General features: G+C 40.0%; 2 protein-coding genes across 3 annotated transcripts in view; both read right to left on the reverse strand.

Moving 5' to 3' along the window:
- LOC105380889 (protein N-terminal asparagine amidohydrolase) overlaps nt 1–17,810 on the reverse strand; it is a 75,957-nt gene that overhangs the window by 49,853 nt on the left and 8,294 nt on the right. For both annotated transcript variants that reach the window (XM_048631728.1, XM_048631727.1), the window contains exon 2: nt 8,408–8,442. The gene's annotated coding sequence lies outside the window, so the exon portion shown is untranslated. The remainder of the gene's footprint in view (nt 1–8,407; nt 8,443–17,810) is intronic.
- On the reverse strand, nt 2,260–4,467 carry LOC125491012. Its single transcript, XM_048631777.1, has one exon. The coding sequence runs from the start codon at nt 4,102–4,104 to the stop codon at nt 2,260–2,262; it is 1,845 nt and encodes a 614-aa protein (XP_048487734.1). The 5' UTR covers nt 4,105–4,467.

Below are 17,810 nucleotides of genomic sequence, written 5' to 3' on the forward strand. Positions count from 1 at the left end.
GCTCTCGTTCGTTCATTTAGTCAGTATAGAGTAGCCCTGTTGTCCAGGACAACGGTAATCCGACGGGCGACGTTAATTAATGAACATTACTTGTGGCGATTAGGCCGGGGACCGCCCGCGCTGAGCCGGTGCGAGCGGGAGGCGCTAGCGACGACTTGGAAGAGTAACACAAACTAATAAATGTAGGAATTAAATCAGATGTTGTATTTATCACTTTTATTATATAAGGGTCAAAATAAAATAAAGAAATATGAAATCGTCTTTACGTCTTTATACGTCTTTCACACTCTGCTTTCACTCTATGCTCCTCTGTTATTCGTCGTCATGGATACTTCACCTTGCGTTCTGTTCCACTCCCACACTCGGCCATCCTGACATTAAGGCTGCCCTCAGCCTTATTCATTACAATAACTGTAAAGTACAAGGTTACACACAATATAAAATATAGCATTATCAAACGTTAAAGATAATCTTCTTATTAAAACAAAAAAACTAAAAACTTAGCAACTCAAGTTAACATCAATTTAGATTAGTTAGATTTCAACTTAGGGTCTAGACAGAAAAACATAAACAACTATTCTATGCAAACAACATCTTGAAATACCTATTCAAAATACCTATAATAGGTACCTGTTTTGTTTAAACACACCTTTTGTAAAGAATATGAGCCTTAAGCCTTCAAGACTTAACCTTACAATCATTACAAAACCTATCTAGATTGACTTTATTTACTGCTCACACATAACTTATTTATTACCATCACTGACTTCTTCATTCATCATCACTATCATACCGACACCAATAGAATATTATGCAATAACAAAACAAAATAAGAACTTACTTACTCTTTATGGTCTGGCCACGGTTTCATGTGGTCTGCAGAGCTAGAAGTACGACCTGGACCTTCGCTGCTGGGATCTAATTTCTCTACATCATACCTGTCATTCCGCTTCACCTTCTTCACTACGTAGGGACCTAGGTACTTAGGTTTCAATTTAAGACACACACCAAATTGAGTCCTCTTAATTGGTAATAAGGTAAGTAAGGTAATTAAGGTGTTGGACAGTCTGCTTGACAAACAATTGGCCAAACACGTCGAGCTACATGATGCTCAGTTCGGCTTCAGGTCTGGACTATCGACTGAAAGCGCTATATTGTGTCTCAAGCAGGCTGTTCAGTACTACACAGTCAGAAAAACGCCTGTATTTGCCTGTTTTTTGGACCTGTCAAAGGCATTCGATCTAGTTTCCTATGATATACTCTGGCGGAAGCTCCGTGAAGACACGACGCTGCCGCCAGAAATTGGGTCAATCTTTGAATACTGGTATGAGAACCAAAGTAACAGCGTTCGGTGGGCAGGTGCGGACTCAGACGTATATAGGTTGGAGTGCGGGGTGCGGCAGGGGGGGCTGAGCTCCCCGCGACTCTTCAATCTGTATATGAACAGGCTGATTGCTGAGCTCAGCAGCACCGGAGTCGGATGCCATATTGATGGAGTATGTATGAACAATCTCAGCTATGCCGATGACATGGTGCTGCTGAGCCCATCGATCAGCGCGCTGAAGAAGCTCCTGGCTTTGTGTGAGACATATGCGGCGGCCCATGGGCTCAAGTATAATGCCAAAAAAAGTGAGTACATGGTTTTTAAGGCGGGGACTAAAACTTACTCAACGCTCCCAGAAGTCTCACTTTGCGGCACTCCACTGGGTAGAGTGAGTAAGTTTAAATACTTGGGCCACTGGGTCACCGAGGACTTAAGGGATAATGATGATATCGAGAGGGAACGCAGGTCGCTGGCTGTTCGCTGTAACATGCTGGCCCGAAGGTTTGCACGGTGTTCAAGAGCAGTCAAAATAACGCTTTTCAAAGCATACTGTCAATCATTTTACACCTGCAGCCTTTGGGTTAGCTACACGCAGCGAGCATACAGCGACCTGCGAGTCCAATATAACAATGCATTCAGGGTTTTGTTGGGGTTGCCGTGGCGGTGTAGTGCGTCACAAATGTTTGCTGAGGCGCACACGGATGATTTTCACGCGATTATGAGGAAACGGTGCGCCTCGATGATGTCTCGCCTCCGCGGCACCACCAACACTATCCTGAGTGTGTTCGCAGACCGGTGGGACTCCCCAATGCTGCGTCTTTGGGTGTTACGTCACACCAGTTATGCATAGGATAGGTATTAAGTTAAGCACGTATAATTATTATTTATTTGTTTTACTAACACTACATAGAATAAGATAAATTGTTACTAACACGCTATGGACTATGTATTTTGGTCTGAAATAAATGATTTATTATTATTATATTATTAATTGCCACCAAGTCTCCCTCCTTGTACTTGTGACTCTCCTTCCTACCTCTATCTTTCACCATTTTCCTATTTAACAATCTATAATCTACACAGACTCTGGTGTCCCCGTCTTTCTTCTTAACTAAAACTAAAGGGCTAGCATACTCTGAATAACTCACCTGAATAATGTTGTCGTCCAGCCACTCTCTTACTTGGTTTTCTACTACCTTTTGCTCTGCTAGTGAAATACGTCTCGGCCGCTGAGCCACCGGGATATCATCCTTCAGCACGATCTTCATCTGTATGGGAGCCTCCTTGACCTGTAGGGGCTGGTAGTTCTCTACCATCTCCGTCACCTGCTCCTTGTACTGGATATCACCAATGTAATCTACAACCACAGAATCACACGTATAACACCCTACTTGTTTCATCCATTCGTCATCTTTCATACGTAAACTCACGCGTCCGTCTTCCATAATCAATACCATTCTTCTCAAAAAATCTTGACCAATTATCACATCGTACGGCAAACAACTTCTATTCACAACATGAAACAATACGTTATTATAATGTTCTTTATCTATCTTCACACTTAAAGTGACCTTCCCTAGGGGTTTCACTTCTAATTGTCCGAGTCCCACCAAAGCACTCACATGTCCCTCGTCAAACTTAGGAGAACCTATCAGTTTGTAGTATTCGTCGGTTAACAAGTTAACTTCACTGCCCGTATCTATTAAAGCAGTCATTTTGCAGTCTGAAATTTCAATAGTCTTCATCGGCTTTCGTCTTTCCGTCTGTTTGTTTACATTTGCATTCGCATCTGTCATCTTGACGTTGACGTCCATACAGTTTGAACTGTCACTGGCTGTCATACCGTTTGCGCCATTGTCATTTCGTTGGTCGCTCCGACTCGCTGCTGAATTTTCGTCGTTTGACTCCGTAGGCATGGTGAACAATGAACGCCTCGGCCCACGCTGAGGTTGCTGCAGACCAGGTCGTCCTCGTCCAAACGCGTCGTTGCTCCGCCAGTTGCCGCTTCCGCCTGGCTGTTGACACTGCGTAGCAATATGTCCAAAGTCGTTGCAGCGGAAACATTTAATACCTCTCTGTCTGTACGGGCAATCTGCTGACATGTGTTGACTCTCTCCACAGTTGTAGCACAGTCGCACGGCCGTCGTCCTGTTGCCTGGCGCGAGTGCAGCTGCTGCGGGGCCTGCGGGTGTAGTTGCAGTAGGTAGACGATTGAAGACCGGTGCCCGTCTTCCGCTCGACTTCTGCCTGATGGTCTCGTACACTTTCAACTTATCTTTCAGATCCCCATAGGTCGTCACGCCGTACAGCATCACCTTATGTAACTCGTCGTCTAGTATTCCGTCCACGATGTATTTTATAGCGACGTAGTCGGGCATCTTGCCTCGCTTGCCGAGCTCTTTCATTAACAGCATGTAGTCTAGGCACGTCTCATTTGCTTTCTTCTTCCGGCTGCTCATTAACTCATGGATCGTCTTGGAATCTACGGTATCTGGGAACTCCTTGGTGACCGCCGTCTTCAGAGCCTCCCACGTCTTGAAGGGTTTCTCTGAACGCAGCCAGAGTGCCGCCGTACCGGTCAGTGACCTGCGCCCCACGATCAGCCGCTGCAGCTCCGTCCACCCGAAGATCTCGGCGTTGTCATCGACCTCCTGCGCCCACCGTGCTGCGGAATCGGTCTGGTCGCACCCACTGAACTTAGTTACCAGCTCCTCCGTGTACGTGAGCGGTCCTGATGTTCCGACTGCCTCCCCGTCATCTCCCGTCGTCGTCCGTGGCATCTTCTTGTCGTCGTCGTTACGTCTTAAAATGGTATATGTTCAGACCTGAAGGCGTTGTGATGCGAAGAAAAATTTTCTTGTAAAATTTGCAACTGTCAGTCTTGTTCCTTTTATAAAAATCCGTCTTCATCCGCCGTAATCTCCGAGATTTTTTTAATTTTATTTATCCCGGACGAGCCCCCAATTTGTAGGAATTAAATCAGATGTTGTATTTATCACTTTTATTATATAAGGGTCAAAATAAAATAAAGAAATATGAAATCGTCTTTACGTCTTTATACGTCTTTCACACTCTGCTTTCACTCTATGCTCCTCTGTTATTCGTCGTCATGGATACTTCACCTTGCGTTCTGTTCCACTCCCACATAAAATCAATTTGTTAATTAAAATTTGACTAAAGGTGGAAATAGGTGAGGTCGTCAGTCGAAACAGAAACGATTCTTATCAATATACTCAGAAGCTTTCGTAATCAGATTGTCACTCATAATCGATAACAACAACACAGTGCTAAAGTCATAAATAAAACTGTAACCAATAACCCCCAATTCGCACCATCATCAGCGGCAGTATAAAGTCGCCTTTCTCTCATCACTCGCACACTCGTTGTACTTCAGTGATAAGGGCGAGAGATCTGGTGATACAGTGTCGGATACAGCGCCAGATCTAGGCAAACCTACATTTATCTAGACCGGTGACGGTCTATTCTGCAATATCGAATACTCCCAACTTAGAAACAAAACGCAATGCAAAAGTCATCTAAACATTTCTCATAACTTATTCAATCAATGTGGAATATTGAATGAGAAAGGCAAAAGGCTTTCAATAATCCAGTAAAAGTTCCAAAACTTGAACAGATTAAGTCTAAATTCTCCCATTTAACTTTATTAAGCCTATCAATACTGGCTCTCCTGACAACCTTATGACCAAGTTTAGGGTTCTAATCCAATGATTATTATTTATAAGGTGTTTACACTTAATTCGGTGAAATTGGAGCAGAAGTTCGAAAGCTTCTCTAATACCCTCGTTCCCGAGTAAGTTTCGACCAATTCAAGCTGCGTGTTAACTTCAATGTTTGGTAGTGTAATATTTTATTCATAGACAGAAAAGTTGAGAACAAAACAAACAAAGCTTAGGGAAGGAACCAGGATACTTAATAACACCATTAAAGTCACAGACCATTATAGTAGTAATGTACACAATAAATAACGGCGACACATCGCGATGGCATTTCAACTGAACATACCACGGGAGGTAGAGATGCGGCGCAGCTTTCTTCGAGCCAAATAAAGATAAAGCTACCGGGTAGCTGTAGCCACATGAGGATACAACCAGGCAACACACGGGCCCTACGTATGCACACGTCGCCATATTGAAATTGGAGAGGAGAAAGACGAATGGGCGCCATTTGTAACGGTCACTCCTTGCCCGCGGCGCGAGTGTGGGGAAGACACTGGCCGGCGAGAGATGAATTAAAAACTTTACTCGCAATATCGCACACTCACTCACCTCCTTTGTATCGCACGTTGTTTATGGTTTTGTTTTTAAATTTGGAATGCAGCGAGGATTGCGCGGCTCGCACGCTTTTGCGTTTATGTGGAAAGCTATTGTAGTTGACGCTGAAGTAAATATATCGTACTTTTAAATGGCGTGTAGCAAACTAATAAGTAGTGAAGGCGATAGGCAAACGTAGGCAATCTCTGAATCACAGCGGCGATCTTATCGAAGGTTTAAATTATTGCAAAAGATACTATTAAAACGAAGCGGCGTATTATTCATTAACAATTCAACGGAGTATAAACCCAAGAACACGCCTTATCTTTCCCATAAGCGGATGTGTATAAGCTAGTTCAATAATTAAAACCATCGAAATGTTCGTATTATTGGAGCCTATTAAGATCATTGATCACAAAAACTAATTCTGTTTGGATTTATCTTAGTAATTAATCTTGGAACGAATACTCATAGTCTGTTGAGATATGCTCTATTTTTGCTAAGCTATGGAGTGGTTGCTTTAGACAAACTATGGCTGGTATGTCATGCAAAAATATTAAGGACTCTAAATCTCCCCAAGCATTAAAAATATATGCCAAACCATTGAAGGGTCTTGTGGAAAACATTCATAACAATACAAATTAAACTAGTCCACGTAAAGCAATGTCAATACGTCTTGTTAAAATTAATGATTGTACATTTTAATATTTTAAACAATAACACTTTTGAAGAGTTGTAGTAACAGTAGTAGGTCAGCTTCTACTTAAAACCTTGAGTCCAGAACTGAACTAAAACAATACAAACGCAATATAGATTCAATTACTGAAGATTTCTCGAGCAATAATTGGAGTGCAAGCCGAAGCAGGATCAATAATTTACTAAACAATTAATAACACACTCGTGATACTTATCCACAGAGATGACCGGACAGATAGGGAGGAGGGCCCGTGTGATGTATAGCAATGATTCATAACCATAAATACAAATCTATAATAATAATAATCATGTTTATTGCAACACATAGGTACTTGTGTATATGGCATATATTAACAAAGCAATAAAATATTGAATACTAAATAGAATAAGGATTGCTTCATCAAATTCTCAAAGATTCAGTAATTGAAATAAACACATAATAATCACACACAGGCTTACCATACAAATACCACATACTATTGCGATTCCTAAAACCTCAATACCCCAAACGGGCGACCAAACAGGCTATCGAAGATTAATGAAACCAATAAACCGTCTCGTTACACAACAAACAGAAGAAAGCACCCCGCTCTAGAAACTGCCAGACTATACATTACAGCATTAACACCAGTAGCCGTTCCCATGGGAAGGCAAGGAGAGCGCATTTGCATCCGGAGAAAACCTCTTTCAAGTTACAAGACTTGCGCTGCGCAGATGTATTATGTTTGTTTATTACTTGTAGACCTACTCAACATACTCTAGTATGTTGGACGGTTGATTTGGTTTCGTTTAAATACTAGACGGTTTATGATTATCATTGTGATATTGAACGGAAAGCACCAAAGGCATGGGGAGATTAATAGTAATCGAATTGGTAGTCTATAGAGTAGGTAGTGGCGTCTCGAAATCATCTCATTTATCAATAAGATCTAGTTTATGGAAAATCAAAAAGTAGGTATTACTGCCAAACAAAACATGGCACAGTGGCGCCGCCGCATTTCCGGAAACTGCAAAGAAGGAGGATACAAAGAAGCGTCAGCAACACGATCGAGAGCTCATCGATGCTCAAAACAAACTCCGGTAGATCGATTATTCCGAGCTACCGTTACATGCGCCCGCGCACGACACGGCCAGGGGGGTATTCCGGTAGCCATTCGGAATTTAAAATAATCTTTAAGGAGATTTGTTTGGTAAGGGCCCGAGAAATGCTATGTCTGGTAAGCTTTTTGGCTGATCTTAACTGACTGATAAATTAATGAATAAAAAATAATCGAATAAAATAAATGCTCTCAAATAGCATGATAGTCACGACTCACGAGTTGTGTCCGATGATATCACAGTATTTGTTTAGTTAGGTATGTGGTGTGATGATGATGAAATTAAGTATAGTCAAATTTATTAGCATTATTATAAATAAACTACGATTGATAAGAATCAATAAGTACCTATTTCTAAACCAGAAGCTTCATACTACAGTACAACTTGTGAATTAAAATGTATTAAAATGAACATTAAACATGACGAGGAAGAAGAAGAAAAAATACTGTCAGTAAAAGAAATAACAACAGCATGGCCTATACTACTAAAAACAATATCATGTGCTTATCATTAATTAAGTATTAGTGTTGTCCTTTTATTAATAAGCAAGGCAATCAAATGAAGCACCAAAATCACCTAGATCAATCAGACACAGACACTGCTCCCTCCTTCACCAGGCGTCATGGACCACGTAGACGCTACCAGAATACGCGCCGCCATCTTATAAAGACATGTTCGATTTAAAATTCATCCTGTAGTGGTGGTACAGCAAAAAATAGGTTTGCGGTGGGACATTATACAGGGCGTGCTGCACGTTTCTCGATGCCGTTGTTTATACAGGGGGCGACAACGTCCGCGGAGATAGCTGGCGTGCTACATTCAAATGTCACTTGACAGCTTCAGGGTGTACTCAATAAGATAGCAATGGGAGGATATTATGTATGCTGGTCTTATGCCTGCAGGTGATAATGGATTCAGATAGGTTCGGTAGGTAATTCGAAGTTGGAAGCTGTGGGAGGGCACTCGGGTTACGACTGAGATATGAGTTTACGACAATATAAATGGGTGCAACACTTACCATGAAATCATAACTGGGTCTGCGTTGAGGATCATCTGTAACCAACAAAACAGATTTAAAAGATGCAGGTGCATTTGACCCTATTTTGTAAGGACCATTTTTTTTACCCAATTTAAAATAAAATCTCTACAAGATACTTTAACAACGTGGCTACAAAAGTATCGGTAACTTTGCAGTGACACACTCTAAGCACCTATCTCATTAAATATACGCTCGAACCCATCAATGAGAACCTTACATCGTAACTCAGCTAACCTCTGACGCCCCAAGTAATACCGCTTGATGATAGCAAATACTTGTCCAAGTAATCTGTATGCAAAACACCGGAGAACAATACAGCCAAAGTTCATTTTAGTCCTTTAAGTGCATCAACAGGTATACTTTATCTACTTGGTACAGTTGGCCACTTGTTTCACAGAACTTTGGACGTTCAACCGTTCTTAATGTGTTTGTCTTTAGGGTTTAATCTGAACTGCAAACTCATGGGCACGTCTACAGTACGATATATCTATATTTATAGTTTTAATCGGCTAGTTCAGACTTTGAATGGATTATGTATGATGTTAATTTAAAACAACACAATTGCCATTGTCCTATAGCTATTGTACTTAAGTGTAACTACGAAGAATTAGCATACCGTAATAGAAATTAGGTTATACGTATAGACGGATTCTGTTTTGCCCTAGGGATTAAAATGACACCAATGCAATACAGCACAGAGGTTATCAAGAGCCTGTATTCGTAGTATACACGTTCACTTCCAATGGGCTCTTAGCGTAACTTTAAAATTTCGTCGATCGCTTTCATAATTTATCCTAAATACAGTTTATTAGCAGTTATTCGCGAAATAACTGCTCGCAAAGTTCTCGGTTCCGTTTGATTGATTTGAATATGATGAATGTTAACTCTATATTTTTTTAACTTCGGATAGATTGTAATTTCTGTAAACTACCCTTTACATACCTGATAATAAACATATACATAACCTGTCGTAATAAATTTAAACGTGTTGATGAAGAAATTGAAAGGCGACTCAATCTATCAAGCAATATCACAAGTATGTGCGGGAATATGGCGAGAATGCACATTATGTATCCAACACACATGGTACATAACTGTTACGAAGCCATTTACAATTCTATGATTTATTTCACGGAATAAATCTTTACAATTTAAGAGGAGGCTGTCATTTTACAACTTATACGGTTGATTATCTGATAGTTTATGTATCAATAAAGGCAATCGTACGCAATCTTACTTTATCGTATATTAACATCAAATTAAATAAATTATATCGATTAATCTACAGAGTCTACAGACCCTATAATGTACAGCGATCAAAACATTAAGTAACTTCTTGGAAAATAAAATTAATATGTCTAGACCTTTTCCCATAATTTTGTAATGAATGGCAAGTGTATCAATAATTAGGTGAGATATTTACTTACAGGTAAGTTAGAGTAGTGAAAGTGATGGAAAATGTAATGACCGTTAATGATTACCCTAAAGTTTAGTATAATGTGATGTAAAGGTATCTGGTGTTCCTTGTTTAAATAAAGAATTCTCACATTACAAACAATCAGTTATACATAGATGACGGTAACGGTATGGGAGGTTTTGTTACGTTATCTTAACATTAAAGCTATAGTATTAAAAGCAATTTATGCAGTGTATGTAACTACTGAAGAATAAGACGATAGAAGTAGCAAGCCTACAACGAAAGATACCGGCGTATCCAATAAAACAACTGTCATAGATCAAACGGTAAACATTAAATATATAACAGGTTGGAATGCTCATGTTAAGGAGGCTTATGCGGAGTCTCGACTTTGGTTTCTTGAATGGGTATCATATAATCGACCCCGGTCAGGTCCTATCCATCTTAAAATGAAAGAAACAAGGTCGCAGTTTAAATCAAAATTGAAATGGTTACAAAACAACCAAGAGCAGATCAAGATGGATAAAATTGCCTCACTACATTCTTCTAAAAAATTTGGCTCCTTTTGGAAGGAAACTAAGAAGCTGAACCCAAGGTCGGGCCACCCTGTCAGCGTAGGAGGAGTGCATGACCCTAAGGACATTGCCAACTTATTTAAATCTCATTTTCAGGTTAGCTCACCATTGGGTCCGGCTGTACATGTAGATGATGCTGAGGTGGTAGACGGTTCACAACAGGAACTTGAGGTCCGCTTTCAGGCCAAAGAAGTTGCCAAAGTTATTGGAAAGATGGTGCGTGGCAAGTCGCCTGGTCATGACCATCTCAGCATCGAACATCTCCAGTGTGCAGGGGTCCACCTACCTAGAGTGTTGGCAATGTTCTACAATCTCTGTCTTAGTCACTCATATCTGCCGTCGGAGATGATGAAGACGATTGTGGTGCCGATACTTAAGAACAAAACTGGGGATGCCTCGGACTTGTCCAACTACAGGCCTATATCGCTGGCCACTGTCATAGCGAAGGTTTTGGATAGTATGCTTGACCGGCGTCTGGGTGAGCATATAAAGATTCACGATGCACAATTCGGGTTTCGTCCCAATCTGTCCACTGAAACTGCCATATTATGCCTCAAGCATACTGTTCAATACTACGCTGACAGGAGGACGCCGGTATACGCCTGTTTTCTGGATCTGTCCAAGGCATTTGACCTGGTGTCGTATAAAGTGCTGTGGGATAAGTTGGTAAGGGAAACCACACTACCTAAAGAGGTAATATCGGTTCTTAAGTATTGGTACGGCAATCAGACTAATTGTGTGAGATGGGCGGGGAGCAGCTTGTCAGATGCTTACAGGCTGGAGTGTGGAGTGAGGCAAGGTGGCCTAACCTCCCCTAAGCTCTTCAGCTTGTACGTCAACCAGCTCATCGTTGAGCTCAGCAACGCTCAAGTTGGTTGTTCAATTGACGGGGTAGCTATGAACAATATCAGCTACGCCGACGATATGGTGTTGCTGAGCCCAACGGTGAGGGCTCTCAGACATCTACTGGCGATATGCGAACAGTATGCGGTGACTCATGGACTCAGGTATAACGAGTCTAAGAGCGAGTTCATGGTGTTCAGGGCGGTCAACAAGACATACACCACTGTTCCTGACATCCCCTTAAATGGAACTCCGCTCAAACAAGTTGACAAATTTAAATACCTGGGTCACTGGGTCACCTGCGACTTAAGTGACAAGGCAGACATTGAGAGGGAGCGCAGGGCGTTGTGTGTTCGTGCTAACATGTTGGCCCGTAGGTTCGCTAGGTGTACAAAGGAAGTCAAAATCATGCTTTTCAAGGCTTTCTGCCAGTCTATGTACACCTGCAGCCTGTGGACCAGCTATACGCAGGGAGCATACAATGCCCTGCGCGTGCAATATAACAACGCATTTAGGGTGCTGCTGGGGCTGAGACGCTTTTGTAGCGCTTCCGGCATGTTTGCTGAGGCGCACACCGATGGCTTCCATGCCGTGTTACGGAAAAGGTGTGCGTCTCTGCTCGGTCGAGTGCGCGCCAGCTCCAACAGCTTGCTAGGTACGTTGGTGGACAGGTGGGACTCCCCGATCCTGCGCCACTGGTGCAGTCTGCATGTCCGGCCGTGGTGGACGGAGGATCGGTGAGTAGGCTTACACCTGTGTACTTACACTTTTTATTTATTATTTATCATTATTGTGTATAGCATAAGGTACTAACATTAGCGTAAGTTAACATTGTTACTAACTCTTTTTTATGGATTTTATATCTGCAATAAAATGAATTGAATTGAATTAAAACAGTTAACGTTAAAACAACGCAATATTCAGCTTATTCTAATTCCTATGGGTGAGTCCACACGAGCGTAATTTTGTGAATTGTCTCGACTTGTCGAATTCTGTCTGAATTGTGCATGTGAGTCGGCAGACAACTCATTTTGCGTCGCCGTGTGAATCAGATAGGACTTTTCTATAAAACCAAATGCGGCAGATATTGCGGGACCGAAAATGCGCGACTAACAACTCACAAAATTACGCTTGTGTGGCTTTACCCTAATACGAAATGCATAAAGACAGAAACAAGCGCGAGCTGCCGGCAGCCGCGGTGCCGTCATGCATTCGCATTGGAATTGTAATTTATTTATTTAGCCGAGCGCTACCGGCGGCTCACGACTCAATCGCGTAAATATGACCGAGCCTCGGGACCTGGCAACGACTAGAGCCGCTTTCAGTGTCGATATGAGAATCAAATGTCCTGGTGTTAGTGCTTATTAGTGGCAAATATGATATAAAGGGCTCGAAGAAAACGAACAGATTAGATTATATCTAAAAATATTTAAGATACGTAACAAAAACACATTATATTTAACTTGCAAGATTTGGTGTAGGCAGGTGAAACTAAATTAAAACTTATATAAAAATAATCGCAGGATATAATAATATTGAGATCGTATAAATTATAAATAAAGTCTACTGAATAATTATTCAATGTTTTTGATATTATTATGATACCGTCAATTCTACAACTCAACAACTCTGCAAAGAAAATGTAATATGTTTGAGAAACTACTTACTTACTACCTATGTGCCGACACAGCGAAAGTTAATAAAGTTATAATCAAATGGATAATATTGCAATGTCAGTAATGGAATCTATCACCCACTGCAATCGTATTAGAATCCTACTTACGAGTGATATAAAATTAATGAAAATGTTATTAATAAATTATGTTGTAATAAAGAAACAGATTTCATTGTAGAGAATACAAATTGCTTTTTAATTTGTGATAAAGAGTTCAGGAATTATCAAATTCGCATGAATTCTATAGCGAGGACTCCCGATGGTCGACTAATTGGACTAAATCGATGCTGATAGCAGTTCATTTGCATGCAGATAGAGAATTAAATTAATGAAAGCGGTATTTTATAATTCTGACATGACAGGTGTTAGTAATGATCTGTCGTTTAGTCCTAATTATAGCAAAGGATACGATATTTGAAAACATCATTAACGACTAACGACAAAGCCAAAGTTTTTTAAATTTAAAAATATTCGGAATTATTAGTAGAGGGTACAGCTGTTGAATTCAATAAGTAACACATTATGCGAAACCATTACATTTAAAAAAATATATATTTAATAAAACGTTGTTGATTAGGCTACTCATTTTCTTCATGAAAAATATAAACACAAAATTAGGAAAATTGAATAAAAGAAATACAGAAAATACGCATTATGTCAGGCGGACTATAGTATTTGTTAAAAATATCAGACGCGGGAATTAAATTTATCTTAAAAATTCATGATCATTCCACGAGTATAATAATATGCCACTCAGGAAACAGCTAGTAGCAATTTAGAAAAGGTCCAAATTGCTGTCAGGTAAGCCAGCAGGCCACAGGCATGACATGTGCCGAAGTGCCGCGTAGTGTGCGCTGATCTGCCGACGCTCCGGGCCTGGGGGGTCACTCTATACTGACGATAAACGAATGAGAGCTGTCGTGCAATCGGCATGTTTACTACAACGAGATATAGAATGTAGTCGTGGCTAGCGCAGCAACGACGCTCCGAAATTTCATTAATTGGCATATAGAGTGACCCCTCTGGTCACGGGATCACGCACCGCGCGGGCCCCGGGCTCCACCAATCAGCATCAGGTATTCGGGACACCAGTTAAGGCTAATGGTAAGGAAGGATTCTTCCTGATTGAGGTTGAAATGGTGTGAAAATTTTAAGTTCTTTTATAATTATAAAGATTCCTGTATGACTTGCTTTTTGTGAATTTTGCTGAGTTTTTTTGCAAATGTGTCGGTTTGTTTATCAAAGGTGCGACGGTAATGTAATTAATTAATTATGATATTAACTCCTATCTTACCTACTTCTAAGCAAGTAACCACAAAAAATCAAGGGTCTTCTACCGCTATTCTTTAGCCTTAGTAGCACAGATTACGATAGTTAGTCCAATCATATATTTGGGACAGTTGTTTTATCAGAAGCACCGGCGGCGGTGGACGTCGTGAGCGCCTATCGCCACACGACGGCTGCAGGCTCTATGTACTTAGAATAATACGAGTAGTTTAGCCAATCCAATACGACCTAGATACATGGAATAATTGTTGTAAGAAAAAAGTAAAGTCTGTTCTAAAAATTGTTTGAATTAAATCTAAATCTCGATGAAATAATGGGTAAAAAGGTTATTATTAAGCTAATAGAATATGCTGATAATAAGCTACAACAAATTGCACGACGATTTAAGATCACAGCGGATAGCATTTTAACAATATTAAATAATAACATGGAGAAAATAAGATATATGTGAGAATAGCGATCCTCTCATCTCAACGTAACGTTACGATTATAATACCATCAGCGAGTAATGTGCTTGAATTACTTTAATACCAACACCACGCCACTACCTCTGGGGAATGTGCTTCTAGTCTACATACACTATGTGCTATAGACACGTCAAAGGTTTAATTAAAAATAACTTATGTTAATTTATACTAATAATACCAAGTAGAATATGAAATTAGATGTAGAATAAAATAACACTTGTAGAACTTTTAATTAGGCATATGTTTTTTATTGTTAGCAAATCAAGTATTGACAATGATTCCCCAGGAAAACTAGCGGGGCAATTGGCACTTCTGTTTCATCATCATCATCATCATCATCATCAACTCCTAATCATCCACTGCTCAAGGATCGCCACACTCTTGTGTTTAAAAACTATTGCCAATTATTCACAGTGTCGTTTAACATCTAAATAAAGTATAATTTACTGGCGATACCGGAATAAGATATTTCACAGAAGACGACTGATCAACACGATAAGTGGTCGCTGATTAATTCGTCGAAGTGAATTATCGGACGCAATTAAATGGCGTCTAAAGTCTAGACCACCGGCAATAAATATAAGGATATAAAATAAAATATACAACAGAAACGAACACACTGATTGATTTGGAAATTTGGTTCTACAATGAAGTAAAAATTAAGTTCGTTTAGGTGAGGATAGTGGAGGAATAAATATTGTTAGCTAGCGTTATCGATGTACTATTTGCTTTAGCTGATAATGATGGTGATAACAATATTATAGGTAGGTACGTTAAGGGTGGGTTGCACCATTTAACTTTAACTATTACAAACGTCAAATCCCTTGACGAGAGAGATCAATCTTCAAGGGATTTGACGTTTGTAATAGTTAAAGTTAAATGGTGCAACCCACCCTAAGTATATAAAATGTGCCTATTCCACTGATTCTGAATGACTGCCGGCTCAGTCAGCACAGCGTATTTAGAAACGAGTAGCTATTTTTCATTGCTCGCGAGTGAGTTAATTAGTTTTGTTTTCTAAATGTTTGGTTTACAAAAAAGATATTGTACATAATGTAGTTTTTGTATTTGGAAGCGCGGCCACATTTTGTTCGTAAAAAGTGTCCGCAGGAAGGATATCGAATAACTTTACATAATTATCATTCGCATTGAAGAAACAACTTTGTATTTAAATGAGCGGACTCAAATTATACGTAGTTTCATTAAAATAAACAGAAAACATACGCATGCATACGAAACACTAGTTAACAGGGACTCATGCCTTAAAAGAACAAAGCCTAATTTAAATATTTTTAAGATTTAGAAAAGGAGAAATTAGTAGGTACCAAATGTTTTACTAACATGGTTAGTGGTGTTTACCTATGTATGGCCAAGCAATGTTTTTGTCTTAGAACAAATAATCAATTATCCAACAAATTAGGCTACTGGTAAACTCAGTCATTATAATAAGATCCGGTGGAGTAATATTGAAAAAAATATAGATGGACAGAGTCCACTAGACTCTTTAATACTCCTATTTCATTTTTAGCATTATCTTATTTAGGGAACCATAGAGGAACAGTCAGTCAATATGAGAATGGGAACCCAAATGGTTTCCGCCGAAGCAGCACCAGAGGCCACAGAGCAGCAATGGCAGTGGCAGTCGCGTGGTGCCTGATCCAAGACTTGAACTGAACGCGGGATGGAGTGGAAATATTGTATTATATTAACGAATTACCTTTGTAACTACTGAACTATATGTTCTCAACTTCCCACTCAAACTTTAACACCATCCAAATTATCCGCATTTAGTAACTTTAAGGATGTCTTGAGATGTCTCCTCTTGTTTCTGTCCTACACACGACTAGTAGATGAAACTCATACAGTTGGTATCCTTAGCAGCGCGAAGACGAGCCCAAAGCCTGCTGTCTCCGATACCTCTCCACTCGGTCCACCTCCCTTGCCCGGTGCACTATAATTACTGGCGATCAATGTCGGCACGCGTTATTGAAAGCCTGCGGGGGGCGGGGGGCGGGGGACATTACCGTGATGGAGTAGTAATTTGACTGATCGCACGCCAGACACCGGCCATCAGGCAATCACGACCCGCGTAAACACGTCTTAGTGTCTGCGCACCGCCGCGTGGTTCGCATACCAGACGGTAAATGGGTAATGAGTGGTGATGAGTTGATGACTGGTTTGGTCGGGCTCACGGTGACTGTTGCAGAGGCAGAAGATTCAATTAGACAAATGATAACCTGCCTGAAACCTCCAGTTGCAACAACCCACAATAAACACCCATAAAAACATAATATAATTGATAATATAACTAATCGCATGAGATGGAACGATTTATAAAATAGCAAATATTCATAAAACTAAAACTTTATTCATCTCTAAAATTGGGATTAGAAGCAATAAAGATCGAGAACAATAAAATGGAGTTAGGCTAGCCAAAGGCTATAAAGAACTAGGTCTATTCATGACAATTAAAATGCCTAGGCAGGGTTCCTGCAGTTGAATCGCTATTCATTATAGCACAAAATTTTAACGAAATACGGTTATGACTATACGTATAAATTAAAGTCGTTTCACTTAAATATAAAACAACGTTCGTATCGTTATTTATCTGAAGCAGTGGGAATAGAAATAAATATTTCCTTACGTTCAAAAATCGCTTAAAAACTGTCGGACTACATTTATGGGTTTATAATCTCATTAACAGACAAGTTTTATTGTTTTTATTTAAATGTAAAACCGAAATGGATATGCCAATTAAAAATGGTAGTAAAATGTTTTATGGCCTGCTCTAGGAGGCCCCCTACTGACATGTCGTACCACCAACCAAGCTAACTAAAAAGCTTTTCCACATCGAGTGAATACAACAATCTTATTTGTTCTATGCGGTTTATACCAGGTTTAACGGATGCCTAATATTTATCATCTTATAGTTGCATAAGTTATTTGACAGCGCTTATATAGGTAGCTTAAGTACCTACATAGTAGCGATTCTGAAACCCTAGAATTTTATTTTAGTACCTACAGTGAAAACATTATGTTAGAGGTATATGGAAAATGTGATTTAACTGATGTCGAACAAAGCAAACCTATTACATTCTGGCATTAATAAAATAAATTT

This window comes from Plutella xylostella, chromosome 29 (assembly GCF_932276165.1).
Source record: "Plutella xylostella chromosome 29, ilPluXylo3.1, whole genome shotgun sequence".
NCBI classification, from domain to species: Eukaryota; Metazoa; Arthropoda; class Insecta; order Lepidoptera; family Plutellidae; genus Plutella; species Plutella xylostella.